Source organism: Perognathus longimembris, chromosome 1, assembly GCF_023159225.1.
Source record: "Perognathus longimembris pacificus isolate PPM17 chromosome 1, ASM2315922v1, whole genome shotgun sequence".
Taxonomy (NCBI): domain Eukaryota; kingdom Metazoa; phylum Chordata; class Mammalia; order Rodentia; family Heteromyidae; genus Perognathus; species Perognathus longimembris.
Window position 1 is genome coordinate 117,701,467 of NC_063161.1, and position 17,315 is coordinate 117,718,781.

At 37.3% G+C, this 17,315-nt stretch overlaps 1 protein-coding gene across 11 annotated transcripts in view; it reads left to right on the plus strand.

The window, feature by feature from the left end:
• Positions 1-643: 643 nt before the first annotated feature.
• Positions 644-17,315, plus strand: part of Cntln (centlein) — a 189,274-nt gene continuing 172,602 nt past the window's right edge. For 5 of the 11 annotated variants that reach the window (XM_048354721.1, XM_048354966.1, XM_048354761.1 and 2 more), the window contains exons 1-2: positions 645-1,112; positions 8,681-8,769. In XM_048354721.1, the coding sequence (XP_048210678.1) occupies positions 753-1,112; positions 8,681-8,769 (449 nt within the window). In that variant the 5' untranslated portion in view covers positions 645-752. Of the gene's footprint in view, positions 1,113-1,341; positions 1,578-8,680; positions 8,770-17,315 lie in introns of those variants that run through there. The other 6 variants (XM_048354820.1, XM_048354884.1, XM_048355133.1 and 3 more) reach the window with 5 other exon arrangements.

Below are 17,315 nucleotides of genomic sequence, written 5' to 3' on the forward strand. Positions count from 1 at the left end.
GACATAAAGACTCAAAGGAAATAATCATGACTCTTGCAAAACAAAAGACAAAAGGATCACAATTCAAATGGGAAGCCGGGCTTGATAGTCCCAGCTCAGCACAAGGCTTTCCACATCTCCTTAACATCAGTCAGCTGGATGTCAGCTGGATGTAAGGCAGTTTTGCTAAGGGGTGTGAAGAAAACATTTAAGTCTAAAACCTATTCCCTGATCCTCAAGGAGCTTACAGCAGCCTTGGAGAGATTAGCCCTGTAACTAACACTTCAGGGCGGTCAATGAAACGTGACAAAAGAGTTGGCAGTGGCCTTGAAGGAGAAGGAATTCACAAGTTCAGGATCATTTGGGGTCAGGATCTTGTCTAGGAAGGCTTAAAGTTGTGGGATGGAAGCAAGGAACTAAGTGGAGAGTAGAGTTTTAGAGGCTTGCCAAGGGCACTCTGCAGGGAAGGGACAGAGAGACAGAAAAGCAGACAGAAAAGCAGACACAGGAGGGTAGGCAGGCAGGCAGAGAGATAGTCAGGGCAGCCAAGGCTCCTAACGATTCCGGCCGGGGCGCATGCGCCACACGGGGTTTCCTCGCCTTGGGGAGCCTATCCCACGGGAAGCCGGTCAGGCCCCGCGAGCGCGAGACCCCGCGCGCGCCGAGGCGGGAAAAAGACCGCGCATGCGCGCCTCGGCGCCCCGGGCTGGCCAGGATGGGGAAGGGGAGGTGGAGTTTCCAAGAGGGAACTTGACCCGTTAGGAGCCGCGGTCATGGCGGCGCGCTCGGCCGCGTCGCCAGCCCCTCCACTTTCAACGCGGCCCCTGGGGCCCCGGTCCCCACGCGGGGGGCGGAGGGCCGAGGCCCACGCCGTGCGCAGCGAGGCCTCGGGCCTCGCCGGCGGAGCGCGGGAGGTGGTGGCGGATAAGTGTGACATGCTGTGGAGGGGCGAGGAAGGGTCGGGGGCCCGGCGGAGGCCGGCGGGGGCGGCCCTGGCTCACGCTCCCCTCCTCAGCGCGCCCGCGGGGCCCCGGCGGCCGGAGGGCGTCTCGGTGGAGGCGGCAAAGGTGGCCCGCACGCAGCTGCTGGAGGAAGAGCTGAGCGGCGTGAAGGAGGAGCTGGCCCTGTGTCAGGTACCGAGGACCCGCCGCCCGCCGGGGCCTCTTCGGCGGGGCCGACCCCGCGGGGAGCCCGGTCCTCCGCGCGGGCCCCGGCTGGGGCGCCCCTTCCGGAGACACCGCCTCCAGCTGGTCAGGCCCGCAGCCCTCACCTGGGGCTGCGGAGGACACCGCCCCCGGCTCCCCACCGCGCCCTCTTGCTCCTCTGCTCAGTGCCCCCAGCCTGGGGTGGGAGCTGGGGCAGGGGTGGGGGGTTGCTTCTGGGCCCCAGGTTTAGTTTTGTCCCCCGGACGATGGATCTCCTCTGCCAAGCCCAAGTTCCAAACCATGTCTGTAGATGGTATCTGGTGCCTAGTAGTGGAATGCATTCACCAATGGAAGAGGAAAGTGTAATCACTGTTGGTAAAAATTCCAGGATGAGTAGCTACTTTTAAGTTTTCAAACTCACACTTGTCCGTGTTCTTAAACACTATCAAAAATGTAAGTTGTAAACACAAACCAATTTATTTTTATTTTTTAGGAAGTCTCCAGGCTGGGGACTTACACAAGCCAGATGATGTCTGATACTCATTTATTAACTAACCCACTGTAGTAACTCCGTTGTCTATGAATGAGGAATATAATTTTGTGTGATGTTGCTTGTGAAAAGAAAGCATTTGCTAAATCAATTGCACTAACATTACTCCCCTAATATTTTTAGAGTTTGTGTATATGGTATTAAAGATGAATTTGATTGCCCTTATGCTCATGGAGATTTAATTTTACTTTAGCACCATATTTTTCTTGATTTTACCAGATGTTTTTTTAAAAAACAGGAATAGGAAATCAAGTTGAGATGTACTCAGTAGGCCCTCTTTTTGTTTTTGTTTTTTTTTTTAAATGGCAGACTCTACCCTTTGAGCCACTCTGTAAGATCTTTTTACACTGATGTTTGTTTGTTTGTTTTTTTTTGAGATAGAGTCTTGCTTTATTTATCCTCTTATTTGTGCTTTCACTTTTCACTAAGATGACAATTGCACATTAGCCCTGCCTTTGCTGGGATGACAAATAACAGTATTGTCTCTCCCCCCATTGATTGGAAAGTAGTCTCTAAACTTAAAAAAATATATATTGAGTGTTACTCCTGAACTGCAGTCCCTCTATCTCTCCAATTTTTGCTCCCAATTAGGGATTGAGCCACTTTACTTGGTAGCAACAATAGGTTTTTATTGTGTGTGTGTGCTGGTTCAGTTCTGGGGCTTGAACTCACTGTTTTCTCAGCTTTTTTACTCAATGCTGTTTCTCTGCCACTTGAGCCACAACTCACCCTCTGGCTGGGTGGTTAATTAGAGATAAGAGTCTCATATACTTTTCTGCCTGGTCTGGCTTGGAGCTGTGATCATCAAATCTCAATCTCAGGTAGGATTACAAGTGTTAGCCACTGGTACTGTGCCCAACTGTACATCTTTAGGTCACTGATTTCAAAATATGTAACAATTGAGAATTGCTTAATACCAGGGCCAGTTTGTGAACAGTATGATCAATGTAGATTGATAAAATAATGAAATTCATTGACTTGTACTGTTTTTTTTTTTTTTTTCTGTTGGGAGATCTTCAGAGTCAAGCCTATAAAAATAGGATAACTTTGTTCAAATTGAATATGCCTTAAATTTAGGGGCTGTATGAGTTTGGATTTTCCCTTTTTTCCATTTTCCTATTTTTCACTGGCAAAAGAGCAAAGTGAGAACTAAAAGACACCAAGGAACTAAAATTTTTGTGTAAGTTAAACTTCACACATGGGGAGTTTAAAGATGTGAAAACATGATATAAAGCCTTTGGGTAAAGTCATAATCTATGACACCATTTGCCTCACTTTTCTTCACTTTCTCTATCCCTGCTCCTGGTAGCTATGACATAAGCTGACCAAGGAACTTTGATTAAGGGAGGCAATCTGTTGAAAACAGTCTGATGGACACTTTCCTTTAAATCAATTCGCTATTACATCTTTATTTAATTTGTTTATTTCTTGCTGAGTTTGAACTCAGCCTTGTGCTTTTTCAATTTGGCTTTCTTTGCTGGCTCTCTCTACCACTTGAGCGGTGCCTTCCGCACTTGCTATTACATTTTTTAAGATATGACTCCCAACATCACATTGACCTTTGTGACCTTGGACATATCTCTACTAGGAAGATGATTGCAATACTCTAGGCAGATGTAAGAATGTAGACATGGTCCTAATTAACTTACAATGATGATTCTTGAGATTTTGTAATATTAATACTGTTAGTCGATCATAGACATTCCAGCAGTGTGAAATGAAATGAGATTGGTAGCATCTCACATCATAAAACTTTCGTTAGACCAGACTCCTGCTCTTGGGGAGGCTTGGGGAGAAATAGTGGAACTCCCAGTTGTTTTGTAAAAAAGTTAAATCTTTATTTTTACATCTTTTAAAAATTAATTCTTTTAGTTATTTATTCGCCTAAAAGTCATAGCACCTGAGAAAACGAAAATTGTGTTAGAAATAGCAATTCAAAGTAAGTTGATTTCAATATTTCAACTTGTATACATGTGCATGTGGTTGCAGAAAGAATTTTCCCTAGCAGTGTGTCATGAGCTTTGATTTGTTTAAGAAATGCTATTCATATCTAGATCAACTTCAAACTTTGAAGTGGGAGAAAACATGCAGTTTTGGAAAAAAATAAAACCCAAAAACCCTGCTATCATAGTCCAAGAGCCTAAGTACTTGCTTTTTAAAATTTTTTAATTTTCACATTTTACTTATGGGAATTCAGTCATATGTGAATGGTGAGGGAAAATGTTTGGGTGATTCCATATACTGTTCTATTCCATTGGAATGCCTAGAATAAATGTAATGGAGAACAAGTGTTCTTTAATGTAATGGAGAATAAGAGTTCAGGAGCCCATTCCATGTCATTGTATTATCTAATTAATATTTTTTCATATGGCTCCTATAATAAGAGGCAAACTACACATAATGCTTTTCTGAAAAAAAGATTTTTTAGTTTCAGAGTAGGGAGGAAAGGTGTCTATATTAGATTTACTAAGGACAATACATTAGCTTCCAAATACAGTTTTTCCTATAGAATTTTCAAGGGTGTTTCAAAAGGTAATGTTCACTTTAGGATATTTATGACTTCATTAATTTTGAATCTAATTCATCATATTCTTAATTTTGATTATATCTTCCCAGATTGTACTCTTTCACAAAACCTACTTGCAGGATGTTTATGTGCACTTTTATTAACATTTGTAGAATTTTAGATGAGCAAAAGTGATAGAAGGTTTGTGGAATGCTTATAAGGCTTATGGTTTTGTTTTTTCCCCCCCTTTTCTTTTTGTACCAATACTAGGGCTTGAACGCATGTCCTCATATTATCACTCAGCTTTTTCACTCTACCAGTTGAGCCATACACACCTCTAGTTCTGACTTTTTGCTGATTAATTGGTGATAAGCATTTTGTACATTTGTTTGCCTGGACTGGCTCCAAACTTCAGTCTGTAGGTCTCAAACTTTTGAGAGCTAGAATTGCAGCTATGAGCTGCTAACACCCAACAGGTTATTCATTGTTTTACTAGCAGCCCAAAATATTTAGTAAACTTATTAATCAATTTCAAGGGAAAATTATGTAGAAGTGAGACAGATTTATTACCAGATTTAATGAAGAAACCAACTTTTTGAAAATAGATGATAATGAAAGCATATGACAAGATAATTAACAGGTATATTTCATTTTAGTAATTTAGATATTTGAAACTTTAACCTTTCAATAAGATGAAACACCACCAACACAATCTGTTCTGCAATTAGATTCTCCCATTTTTAGCAGTCTTCATTTTTTGATAGTATTGGATTTTGAATCAAAATGTCCTGATTTTATGGGGGCTGGGGATATAGCCTAGTGGCAAGAGTGCCTGCCTCGGATACACGAGGCCCTAGGTTCGATTCCCCAGCACCACATATACAGAAAACGGCCAGAAGCGGCGCTGTGGCTCAAGTGGCAGAGTGCTAGCCTTGAGCGGGAAGAAGCCAGGCACAGTGCTCAGGCCCTGAGTCCAAGGCCCAGGACTGGCCAAAAAAAAAAAAAAAAAAAAAAAAAAAAATGTCCTGATTTTAGTAGCCTATTCTAACAGGTAAGCTAGTTTTTAAAAAAAGGCAGTTTTGAGTTTTCCCTGATGGTGTCTATTTCCGTGGAACTTGATAACTAAAAGGCAAAAACCATTCTACCTCTAAGGAAATACAGAGCCAAATCACCTAGATTATTCATCTTCTAAATAGACTGAGTTTTACAAACCTTGGGAGAAAGTTAAGACTTAGTTTCAAGTTTAAAATATTTGATTCTGTTTGGAAGATCTAGAGTAAAAATAAAGAAATATATGTCATTTTTAACGATTTCTTAACCTAAAATATTTTTTGGCAGTAGTAGAGTTTGAACTCATGGTCTCACACTTGTTAGGCTGACAATTTTACTCCTATTTTAAATTTCTTAAAAATAGTGACCAATTGGGGTGGGGTGGGAAAAGAGGCAACAGTTTCTTTATTTTAATTGTGTCTGAAACAACTTGGAAACTGTTTCTCTCTCACTCTGTGTGTGTGTCTGTGTGTCTGTGTGTCTGTGTGTGTCTATGTATTTTTGCCAGTCCTGGGCCTTGGACTCAGGGCCTGAGCACTGTCCCTGGCTTCTTTTTGCTCAAGGCTAGTAACACTCTGCCACTTGAGCCACAGTGCCACTTCTGGCCATTTCTATATATGTGGTGCTGGGGAATTGAACCAAGGGCTTCATGTATACAAGGCAAGCACTGTTGCCACTAGACCATATTCCCAGCCCCACTGTGTGTGTTTTTAATGGGCTTTATTTGCATGTGAAAGAGGGTTTTTAGTAATCAGAGGTATAATCCATATTGAAGATAATATATCTAAATAACAAAGACTCAACAATAGTTCTGAAATTTGTTGTTTGTAGAACTAGTCCTTCCTAAAGAACTTACTTTTTTATTTTTTTAGTTCTAGTCCTGGGGTTTGAACTCTGGACCTGGGTGCTATCCTTGAGCTCTTTTGCTCAAGGCTAGTGCTCTACCACTTGAACCATGCCTCTACTTTTGGCTTTTTTCCCCCTTTTGTGGTTAAATGGGGATAAGAGTCTCACAAACTTTCCTGCACTGGCTGGCTTTGAACTGTGATCTTTAGATTTGAGCCTGCTGAGTAGGAATGGATTACAGATATGAGCCACTACCACCTGGTTAGAACTTGCCATTTCCCTCTAAATTATTGATATAATGTACATCATGATGTGTGCACCTGCGTGCACACATATGTTATATTAAGTTGAGTCTCAGCAGGTTCAGACCTGTAATCCTGCCTAATGAGGAGATGGACGTTAGTAGGATCATGATTCAAGGTCATCCCAGGCCAGTAGTTCATGAGACCTTCATCTCAATCAGTAGCTTGGTGTGGTGGTGCATACCTATCATCCCAGCTATGATGGAAGGGTGAGAATGGGAGGACAGTAATTCTAGGCCAACCTGGGCAAAACAGTTCATGAGACCCCACCTATCCATGTGATGCTCCCTACATCCCTCTAGAATGGGAAGTGTAATTGGGGAGGGTCAATCATAACTTATCTTAAAAAATAACCAGCATATATAGGGCTGGAATTGCTGCATAAGTGGTAGTGTGCCTGCCTAGCAAGCACAAAGCCCCGAGTTCAAAAGCCAGTACCACCAAAAGCAACATTAACATACAAAATAAAGAAAATTCCCTCAAAATAATGTACACTGTAAATATACATAATTTTTGTCAATTATGAAGATAAAAGTTAAAATCTAGAAGGAATAGGTAAATATACTTCTGATCCTGGAGCAAAAAAGACTTTTGTAACTGGTACATAAAATCCAAAAGCTATAATGGAAAAGATGGATAAATTCCAATATAGAAAATTAGTACTGCCTAAAAAAAACTTGCCAAAGCTAAATAATCAAAAATAAACTGTGAAAATGTATTTTTGACACATTTGATAGTTGTAAGTGTAATATTTAAAGGTTTTAGTTAAATTCTAACATTTTTTACATTTCATATATAAAACTTGAAATAGTTGCGTAGTCCATAGGCAGGATATTTCAATGATAGCCAGCAAAGAACCCAAATGACTTCTGTAACTAAAGAAGAGTATGAATGATAGAATCATCTACAAATTGAGGTATCTGTTCACTTCTTTAGACCTTAACAAACAAATGAATATAAAACATCTTTTCCCTGAAGTATGCCATGGAAAAATAGTGAAAAATATTAGTACTTTTGTGCTTTTCAACATACTATAAAGTAGTCACAGATGTCTTCCTTGAGGTGATATTTAGCCAAAGGCATAAATAAAGTGTGGAAATAATTTGTATGAAAATCTGGAAAATAGTGTATTATGTATAAAAACCAGAGCACAAGTAGAACAAGGAAGTCAAGAACAGAGGGAAGACTGATGATCCTGGAGCAGTATGTATGAGGCCATATTACAAGAGCTTTGTGGGTTTGGTAGAGTATTGATTGTTTTCCTAATCTTATGGGAACACATTGGAGAAAGTTGAGCTATTAGCCTAGAAGACAATTGTAAAGAGGTCAGTAAGAGATGGACTTGACTTTTAGTGGTTGATATTTGGATATATTGGGCAGAGAAGGCCATTTATTGACGGCTTGGATATCAAGTATGAGGAAAAGAGAACCAAGTTATTTGATATTGGGCCATTTTCTGAAATGCAGAAAGGTAGATTTGTGAAAGAGTAAGGAATCAAGAATTGCATCTTGGGAAGGTTACATTTAAAGTGTCAGTTATCTACTCGATGAATTCAGAATCATCAGGTAGGCAGTTGAAGATACAAGTCTAATCCGAGTAGATGAAACAGCTAGATATAAATATAGAAGTCTCAGAAGGATCATAGGTGTGAAAAACCAGAGAACAAATGAGATGCTTTAGAGCAGTGCTTTTTGAACCCTGAGGGCACAGATTCCTAGCATAGAGCTTTCAAAAAATGCTGATCCATGGACTTTATTGAGACCAGTTTATCAGAATCACTAATGTTTAAAAAGTTCCTCTAAAGTGATTCTTGTCAACTACATTAACAACTGCCTTAGTCAATAAGTACTGAAACTTGTCTATTGTCCCTATTGTCCATTGCATAGAAGACCTAAGAAAATGACTTTAACATATTGTGGCAAGGGAAACCTTTCTGGAATACATAGAGTGAATAGGAGACAAGGAAAGAGACCATGATTATAATAGCTCAGAAGTTACTATAAGCGACGGAGAGCTGAAAAGGGAGCTCTGTAGCAGTAGCTACAGAGTAATTTCTTTTTGGAATAAAGTCACCTTGGTATTCAGCATTTCAACATTTTGCATCCCAAATTGTGGGTGGTAGAAATGCTAAAAATGATTGTGTATTACCATTGTCTTTTCTGCTAATCTTTTAAAGACTCCGTTGGACTAGGATAATAATGGCTTAATTATGTTTTCTTTATCAATTTTTAAAATTATTATAATATCTTCTCTGGTAGTAGTAAAAAGCAACTCACTTAAAATGTCTTTAATTTCTTTAAGGCTGACAAAGAATTTGTATGGTCTTTGTGGAAACGTCTTCAGGTAGCAAACCCAGATATCACACAGGCTGTCAGTTTGGTTGTAGAAAGGTGAGCACTTAAATTTTTTTTTTCAGGAGTTTGTTTTGTTAATGTATTTCTCTTTATTAGACTTAAAAACTTGCCATTAATGCCTTAAAGTGATTAATTTGGTTTTCAAACCAGAATATTATAACTATTGGATTATTCTAAGTCAATTCCCTAAGTATGGTTGGGCCCTTATCCATATTCTAACGTATTTGGGTAGTTTTCAAGTAAGAAGATTTTATTTATTTATTTATTGCTGGTCCTGTGGATGGAACTAAGGTCCTAGGCACTGTCCTTGAGCTATTTTGCTCAGGGTTAATTCTCTACAACTTGAGCCACAGCTCCACCCCTGGCTTTGCTGATAGTTAATTGGAGATAAGAGTTTCACTGACTTTCCTGCCTGGACTGACTTTGAACTGCAATCCTCAGATCTCAGCCTCCTGAGTAGCTAGAATTACAGGCATAATTTGAAGAAGTCCCTGTTGTTTGCTTCTTAATTCATAGACGCTCCTTGTAGGGAACTTCTAAATCTGACTCAGTTTTCCCCTTAGATAATTTTAGTATGTACTTGAAAGCCTGGATGACCTTGGAGTAGAGGAAATATTCTCTAATAAGTTGAGAGATTTCAGTTATATTCCAAAACTACACTCTAGGGTATGCTCAGTCATTTAATATTAGATTATTGAGCCTCTCCTTGGTCTTTAGAAACAGTGGAAAGATGCTAGGTACTCCTTATCAAACATTTGGTATGTGGTAGTCCCATGACATTTAGCATAGCAATTAAAACACTTGCTTTCCTATTAAATAGACTTCATTATATTTCCTAAATGAGAGCTAAACATATGGGTACATTTTCCTTTTTCTTTATTGCAATCATGATCATATAATCTGAATATCATTTTTCATAACCTAACCTGTGTTCATGTTTGAAGTCTCTATCCCCCAGATCATTACAATACTGTTTATAATTTGACTTGTTAAAATCTGTGATATATCTATAATTTTATTATTCTTGATTTTTGCACACTCCTAAAATACTGTTCCCAGTTTTTCCTCATGTTACTTGTATGTTTAATTTATAAATCAGTTTTTTCCTTTTGATGATCAGAATTTTCTGTTGCAGCATCCTTATTGCTTCCTCAGTCATTGTTAAAATTACATGTGACCTCTTTCCATCTTTCTCTACTTTATTTGAAGAAGAATATATACTCTAGAGAAGACTTTGGACTATAATTGTGTTTTCTTTCTTTATTCTCTTCTTTTACTTGTTAATTTTTCCAACTTAAAAAAATTCTGAATTTTTATTTTCTTAGTTGAGCAGGAACAAATATTAAAATATTGTTTGATCATTTTCATTCTTTACAATTTCTATTTTCATCTTTATAATGTACCTAATATATACTTATATAGTAGAAGAATATATATAATGTGCACACAACTTATCAATAAGTACACATATATTAGAGGTGAGTACTCAGAAGCTTTTCGGTTTAGATATATAGTGAAATTTTTTTGATGATTACTGCTTTATAGAAGAGATTAAATGTTACTGTGTACAATACATACTTGGAGAATTGTTAGAAATACATTTCTTGGGCTGGGGATATAGCCTAGTGGCAAGAGTGCCTGCCTCGGATACATGAGGCCCTAGGTTCGATTCCCCAGCACCACATATACAGAAAACGGCCAGAAGCGGTGCTGTGGCTCAAGTGGCAGAGTGCTAGCCTTGAGCGGGAAGAAGCCAGGGACAGTGCTCAGGCCCTGAGTTCAAGGCCCAGGACTGGCCAAAATAAAAAAAAAAAAAAAAGAAATACATTTCTCAGCCAGTACTTGTGGCTCGTGCTTCTAATCCTAGGTACTTTGGAGGTGGAAGGAGACATTGTTTGAGTCCATTCAGCACAAAAATAACATTAATGAGACCCAGTGTCAGCCATTAAATATCTGGCATGGTGATGCATACCTATCATCCCAGGTACAGCAAGAAGCTTAGATAGGAGGATTGTGGTCCAGTCAAGACCATGCAGAAAGGGAGATCCTTTCTCAAAAATAAACAGGTAAAAGAGCTTCAGGTGTTGCTTAAACAGTAGATTATGTGCCTGGCAGGTACATGCATTGTACTTATAAACTGATTTGTTGAATTGAAACCCCTTTCTTTGCACAACTACTTAAAGGTAACAATAAATAATAAAAAAGAATATTCTAAATGTGAAAGTCAAAGAGATTATAGAAAGAAAATTTGTTATTTGACTATGATGTATTACCCAAATTATGTTCCATGTAGTTTAATTATTATTTTTTTTGTGAAAGTTCTGGGGCTTGAATTCAAGGCCTACATGCTTTCCTGAGCTTTTTTGCTGAAGACTTAAGTGCTCTACCACTTTAAGCTGCAATACCAATTTCGCTTTTTACTAGTTACAGATAAGAGTTTCTTGGACTTTCTTGCCTGAGCTACCTTGAAACTGTGATCCTCAGATCTTAGCCTCCGTAGTACCTAGGATACCAGGCATGACACAGAACCCCCACTCTTTTTAGTTTTGATACAGTAAGACATGGTCTTACATAGACAACATTTCTTCCCTCTGGAATTTGCATTCACCTTCTTTGTTCTTTTTCTTACGAAGAATGTCTGTATCATTTGTCAGAGATTATTTGTCATTATTAAGGTCCATATTAGTTATTTTATGTATATTATTTGCCTAAAACGGACTTGAAGATACTCTTCCTTGGGCTCTTTACCTTATAGTATGGATTTGGACGAGTTGCTTTGTGAAAACTATTCACAGTTATCATCCTAGATTTCCTTTTCATTATCCTCCAGAACTTGTGCCATACCGTCTAGGATTCTACATGTTCCTTTTTCGTTTTGATGGATTATCATTTTTTTCACTTCTTTTTCTCAGAAAAGATGCAGTGGTGGCATGTGCCTAAGCTGCTTTGATTTTGTCTTTCTGCTTGGTATTTCAGCAGAATATAGAGTATACATGTAGTATCCTTTGAATTTAAAGCACAACTTTATTACCTTCTTTTAGCATATAATATTGCTAAAGGAGCCCAATGTTAATGTTATTCTTGTTTCTTCCCCGATGCTTGCTGCAAGCTTTTAGAGTATTCTTTATATATGAGATATTGTAAAACTTCAACATCATCTGTTTAAGTCTTAAAAATAAAACTCACTTTTCAGCTTTTGATGGTCTTGGAAGATTTTCTGTTGGTAGAAAAAGGTTCTTTTCTTCATTTTAGCATTCTATTAAAGGTTGAATTTTCTAGCCTCTTTAGCCTTCATTTCTCATATTTTCTTTAGTCTAAGTGATTTTTTTTAACTTGATTTATGTTATGGTCTGAATGTTGACATCCCTGCACTTTCCAGTTCAGATGTTGGAAGCTAATAACACAGTGTGATAGCTTGAAAAGGTAAGACCTTTAAGGAAGTAATTAAGTCATGGAGGATTAAAGGAAGAGCCTGGCAAGTGCCTCCATTTTCTTTTGCCAAGTGAAAAATAGGTACTTATCAGACACAGAATCTACTGAGTCTTTTGTTTTGGACTTCCAGCCTCCATAACTATAAGCAAGAGTTTCTATTTTACAGTTTTTTCAGTCTGCAGCTTCAAATGGATGAAGACATTTTATTTTACTTGAACTTTTCAAGAGTCCAGTTTTTACTTCTAAAATTTACTTGATTTTTCAAAGCAGTATTATTTAATAGAATGACTTTTTAATCTTTCTAATTATATTTTTGAAGTTATGAATTTAGAAAGTATATTCAGAAAAACTTTAGAAATTTCTGTTCTTGGCATTATCTTTGTTTTCTTTGGTGTATATTTTCTTCTTGTCTAATCATTTGATGCTGATATTTTTCTTTACTTATATGATAGCTCATGTTTTTGTATGAAAATCCATATTACTACATATATATATGTTACTCCCTCAAATTTACTTTGCATTTTGTGTATTTGTTTACCAGAAGGCGCCCTTCCTTCATGGGATGATTAGCAACCTAGCAACAGATTTTCCTGAAAGTTATGTGCTAGATGGGCATCATTATAGCAAATAAGTGTGATAGCTTTGCATTACTGTAACAAATACCTGAGATAAATCAACTTGAAAAGAAGAAATGTTTAAAGCATTTTAGGTCTTAGACATGCCTAGAATTGGCAAAGCAGACAGTTGTATCACAAGCTGGGGCAAAGGCATTTGAACCTCAGTGTGCTTTACCCAAACTAGAAAGTATAATTTAGGGCTAGGTTTAAGAACAGAATCTACACTTAAACTATACTTGCGTTGAACTTGTCTTCAATGATTGCTCAAGCAGGATGAGAAATACTGATACTTTTCTAGCTGAGAACTGGGAATGGGAGAGAGGGAACACTGATTTTTGTCTGCAGATGTCTTAAATCTCCATCCTGATGAACTAGAACAGTGACAGGAGGGTGATGGTTTGGTTCAGACACCACAGATACTTGCTTTTCTTACTATATTACATAGATTTTCTGGGGCCTGGAATGTGGCTTAGTGGTAGAGTGCTTGCCTCGCATGCATGAAACTTTAGGTTTGATTCCTCAATACCACATAAACAAAAAGCCGCAAGTGGCGCTGTGGCTCAAGTGGAAGAGTGCTAACCTTGAGCAAAAGAAGCTCAGGGACAGTACCCAGGCCCCAAGTTCAAGCCCCAGGACTAGCAAAAACAAAAAACAAAAAACAAAAACACACAAAACAAAACCCAATTCCCCCGCCCCCCCAAAAAACCCAGAGATTTTCTTAAATAGCTGTGTTTTTCACTTGTAGTTTTCCCTTAGACTCTTAGGCTTTAAATATTCTCTCTCTCTCTCTCTGGCTCTCTCTCTCTCTCTTTCTCTCTTACTCTTTCTCTTTCTCTCTCTCTCTCTCTCTCTCTCTCTCTCTATCTCTCTCTCTCTCTGTGTGTATAGTTTTCATCTGTTTCTTTGGGGAATGGATTTGGTAATTTTTGATACTTTCCTGTCCAAAGTCCTTGTGTTTATATTGTTTTAACCTGGTAAAATTTGGGGGTAATTTCTTATTCAGCAATGCATACTTGACACCTTGGATCAAAAGATATAATTGAAATTGTGAGAGGTACCACCAAATCATCAGTTTAAGAAGCTGTAACATTTTATGTTCTCACCATCAGTGTAAGAAGGTTCCTGATTCCCCTACATCCTGGACATGGTATTTTCAAGCTTTTTATTTTCACTCATCTAAAAGGTAAATGAAGTGCATTTCTCTTAGTTTGTATGCATAAAGCCTTAGAGCCATTTTGTATTATTTTCTGTGGACTTTTTCTTTTAGTTGTCTTTCTATTTCCATTGCCTATGGCATTTCTATTTCATGTCCTATTGTGCCCTTCAAATTCAGTATATATAGAATTTATTGGTTTTCCTTTGAGTATTTTACTACCTAACTTTCTGACTACCACAGACATGCTTTTGTCTAAATTTCACATCTTGAGGGTAATCTTTGATATCTTCTGGTATGTTTTTGAACAGAAAATCAATTCTCAAGTTCAGTCACTTTCTCTTTTGCAGTGTCACTCAAACCCAGTAATTCCTCTGTGTCCTTTACTTCCAAATCCTCTACCTTGGCTCTTAGTATTTCAGCTCCAAACATCTTATTGATTTCTTTCGTATGTAAGTTCTATTTTACATCTTCACTTTGAGATAAAGAAAATGTAAGACACTGAAGAAAATAATTTTGTAAAATTCAGGTTAAATGTAGCCAGTGAAAATTCTAGAACTTTCTTAGTGTATTTCATGAGAAAACTTGTACCTTTTATAATTGAGTGCCTAGTGATACCATTGGTTGCCAATAAACTAGGCTGTGAGATTTGGATAGCCATAATTTAAACAGGTATCTATACTATACTACATTTACTCATTAAGAGAGTATCAAGTGAATATCATCTGTTAAACATAATGCTACAAGTTAAATGAAATAGCTGTGCCCTTAGTCATTAAAGATTACTGTCTAGCAGAAAAGACACTTATAGAGACAATGTGCAATAGCTTTTGATAAATATTATAAGAATGTTCATATTAATGTAATTATTTCTTTCTTTGGTCTCTGGATAGAATTAAAAAACAGTTCTCACATTCTATTTAAGTAATCAGAAGTTTGTTTCTGAAAATAAAGTTTTAATTGCCCTAGTAGAATATGACACAAATATTTTCCTATGTTTGTAGAAAAAATATTATCATATTTGATTTGTAGATATTTGAATTTACTTATCTGTTATTTTGGTTCTGTTAATGAACTACTGCTGTCAAAAGCAGAGTTTGGATTTAAATTTTGCTTATCAGCTCCATTGTTTATTAATGAATGTCCCTGTTATTATGTATAGACTTTCTTTTATTAGTACTATGAGACTACAACTACTGTATTTTCCCTTTAAATGCATAATTATAATGCATATATTATAATTTCAAGAGGCAGGAGTAGTAAACATTGAAGAAAAGTGAGTGGAGTTTCATAGAATATCAATGTATTAGGAACTACAGGAGCTTGGACTGTTCAACTTTGTCTTGGTTGAGTTCAAATATATGTAAAATATATGTCCTTGTCTTAGACACAAAATTTATCTTGGACTTTAAAATTAACAATACAGTTGCTTTGTCTACAAATGCTATTTTGAGTTTGGAGTAGAACAAAAAATTCTGTTGCTAAAATTGTATTGTGAATAATTTTGTGAGCTTGGTGCCAATGGCTCATGCCTGTAATCTCCTAGCTAATCAGGAGGCTGAGATTTGAGGATCATGGTTTGAAGCCATCCAGGGCAGGAAAGTCTGTGAGACTCCTATCTCCAACTAACTTCCAAAATAATGGAAATGGAACCGCAGCTCAAGTGGTTTAGTATTAATATTGAGCATAAAAGCTCAGGGACAGTGCCCAGATCCTGAGGTTAAGCCCCAGGAAAGACCCCTAGAAATAAAAGTAAAAAACAATAAATAAATAATTTTGTGGTCTAATCCAATTTAGTTAAACTTTAAGGTAGTATTCTAGGGAAGTGAATTATTGTGGTTCTTAGATTTCTGGGACTTTTTCGTCTCAGTGGATGTTGAAGTTTTCAGGTGCTTTCACTTTATCAATTAATATGGTTATGATTTTTCTTCTTTTAGATAGCTAATATGGAAGAACATATTGGTGTTTTTTAATATTATCTGATTTGCATAACAAATACATTTACATTGTCATACATATAACTATATTGCTCAGTACTGTTTTCCAGTGTTTTGTTAAGGATTTTTTGTGTCTATCATTATGAGATGTTTGGTTTTATATATGGATCTGTCTTTGGTTTTAGTTTCAAAAATAAAGCATCTGCATGAAGTTCAATTGCTTCTGTTGTCAGAAACAAATTGTGTAGAATTGATATGAACCTTCCTTTAAGTGTTCAATAGGATTTTCCAGTGAAATTTACCTCAGTATAGACATTTCTATTTTGGGAATTTACACATTATAAACTTAATTTCCTTAGTAATTATAGGACCATTTTGTTTGTCTATATCATATTTGATAACATGTAATTTGTATATTTAAAAGAGCTGGTCCATTATATCTAAGCTGTCAAATTTATTTTTCAGTACATGTGCTTATATTTTTGGTGTCTGTAGGGTCTGTCATGCTAATTCTAATTATTATTAATATTGGCAAGTGTATCTTCTGTCTCCATGCCTTCTCCCTCCTTCCCTTCTTTTCCATCTGCCCTTACTGCTCCTCTACCTCCTTCCTTTCCCTCTCTCCCTTCTTTCTTCCTTCTTCCCTTTCCCCCTCTCTTCTTCCCTCTATCTATCCCTCCTTCTTGTAGCACAGGCTCGCCTCAAACTCACTATGTAACTCACACTGGTCTTGAACTTGAGATTCTTTTGCCTTAGTCTCCCAGTTCCTGGGATTGTAAACTGACAAACAGGGCTACCTTTCTCTTTTCTCTAAACTTGTTAAGAGTTTATTTTATTTAGGTGTGTTGAATTACAAAAATCAGTAGTGTATATCCAACCTCTACCATCAGAAGTTATTGTTTAGTATATAGTACTTTGGGGTTTTAGATGATTCATAAGAGAGAATAGGGAAAATACTTTGAATCTATTTTCCTTTGCTGTCTTTTAAAAACTTACATGTTTTCTGCTGTTTTTGATGAATTAATTGGAGGGGGTATTTTGATCTCATTGCAGCCTATTGCTTAGGAGAGGATTTTCAAAGTTTCATAGATAAAGATTTTATCCAGAGAGAAAGGGACTTATTTTTATCACTCTCCTGCTTCCATGGAAGAGCAGCCTTTACCTGTTACTCATAACTTTTTTCCTTTTGAGTTCTAAGTTTAAACAACATTTCAGCTAGCTCACTGCAAGGATTATGTCTCAGAGAGAAAATCTATTTTCTATATATGTCCCAGAGCTTTATTTAATTGGGCATATCAGTGGGCATTATAATGGCAGAGTCTCAGCTGGAATAGGTTCTAATAGCTATAAAACATACATTTACTCATGAAGACAACTGATACTTGTTAGATCAGATATGTTTCTCCAACTTATTTCTTCATGCATTGTAATAATATTGCAGAA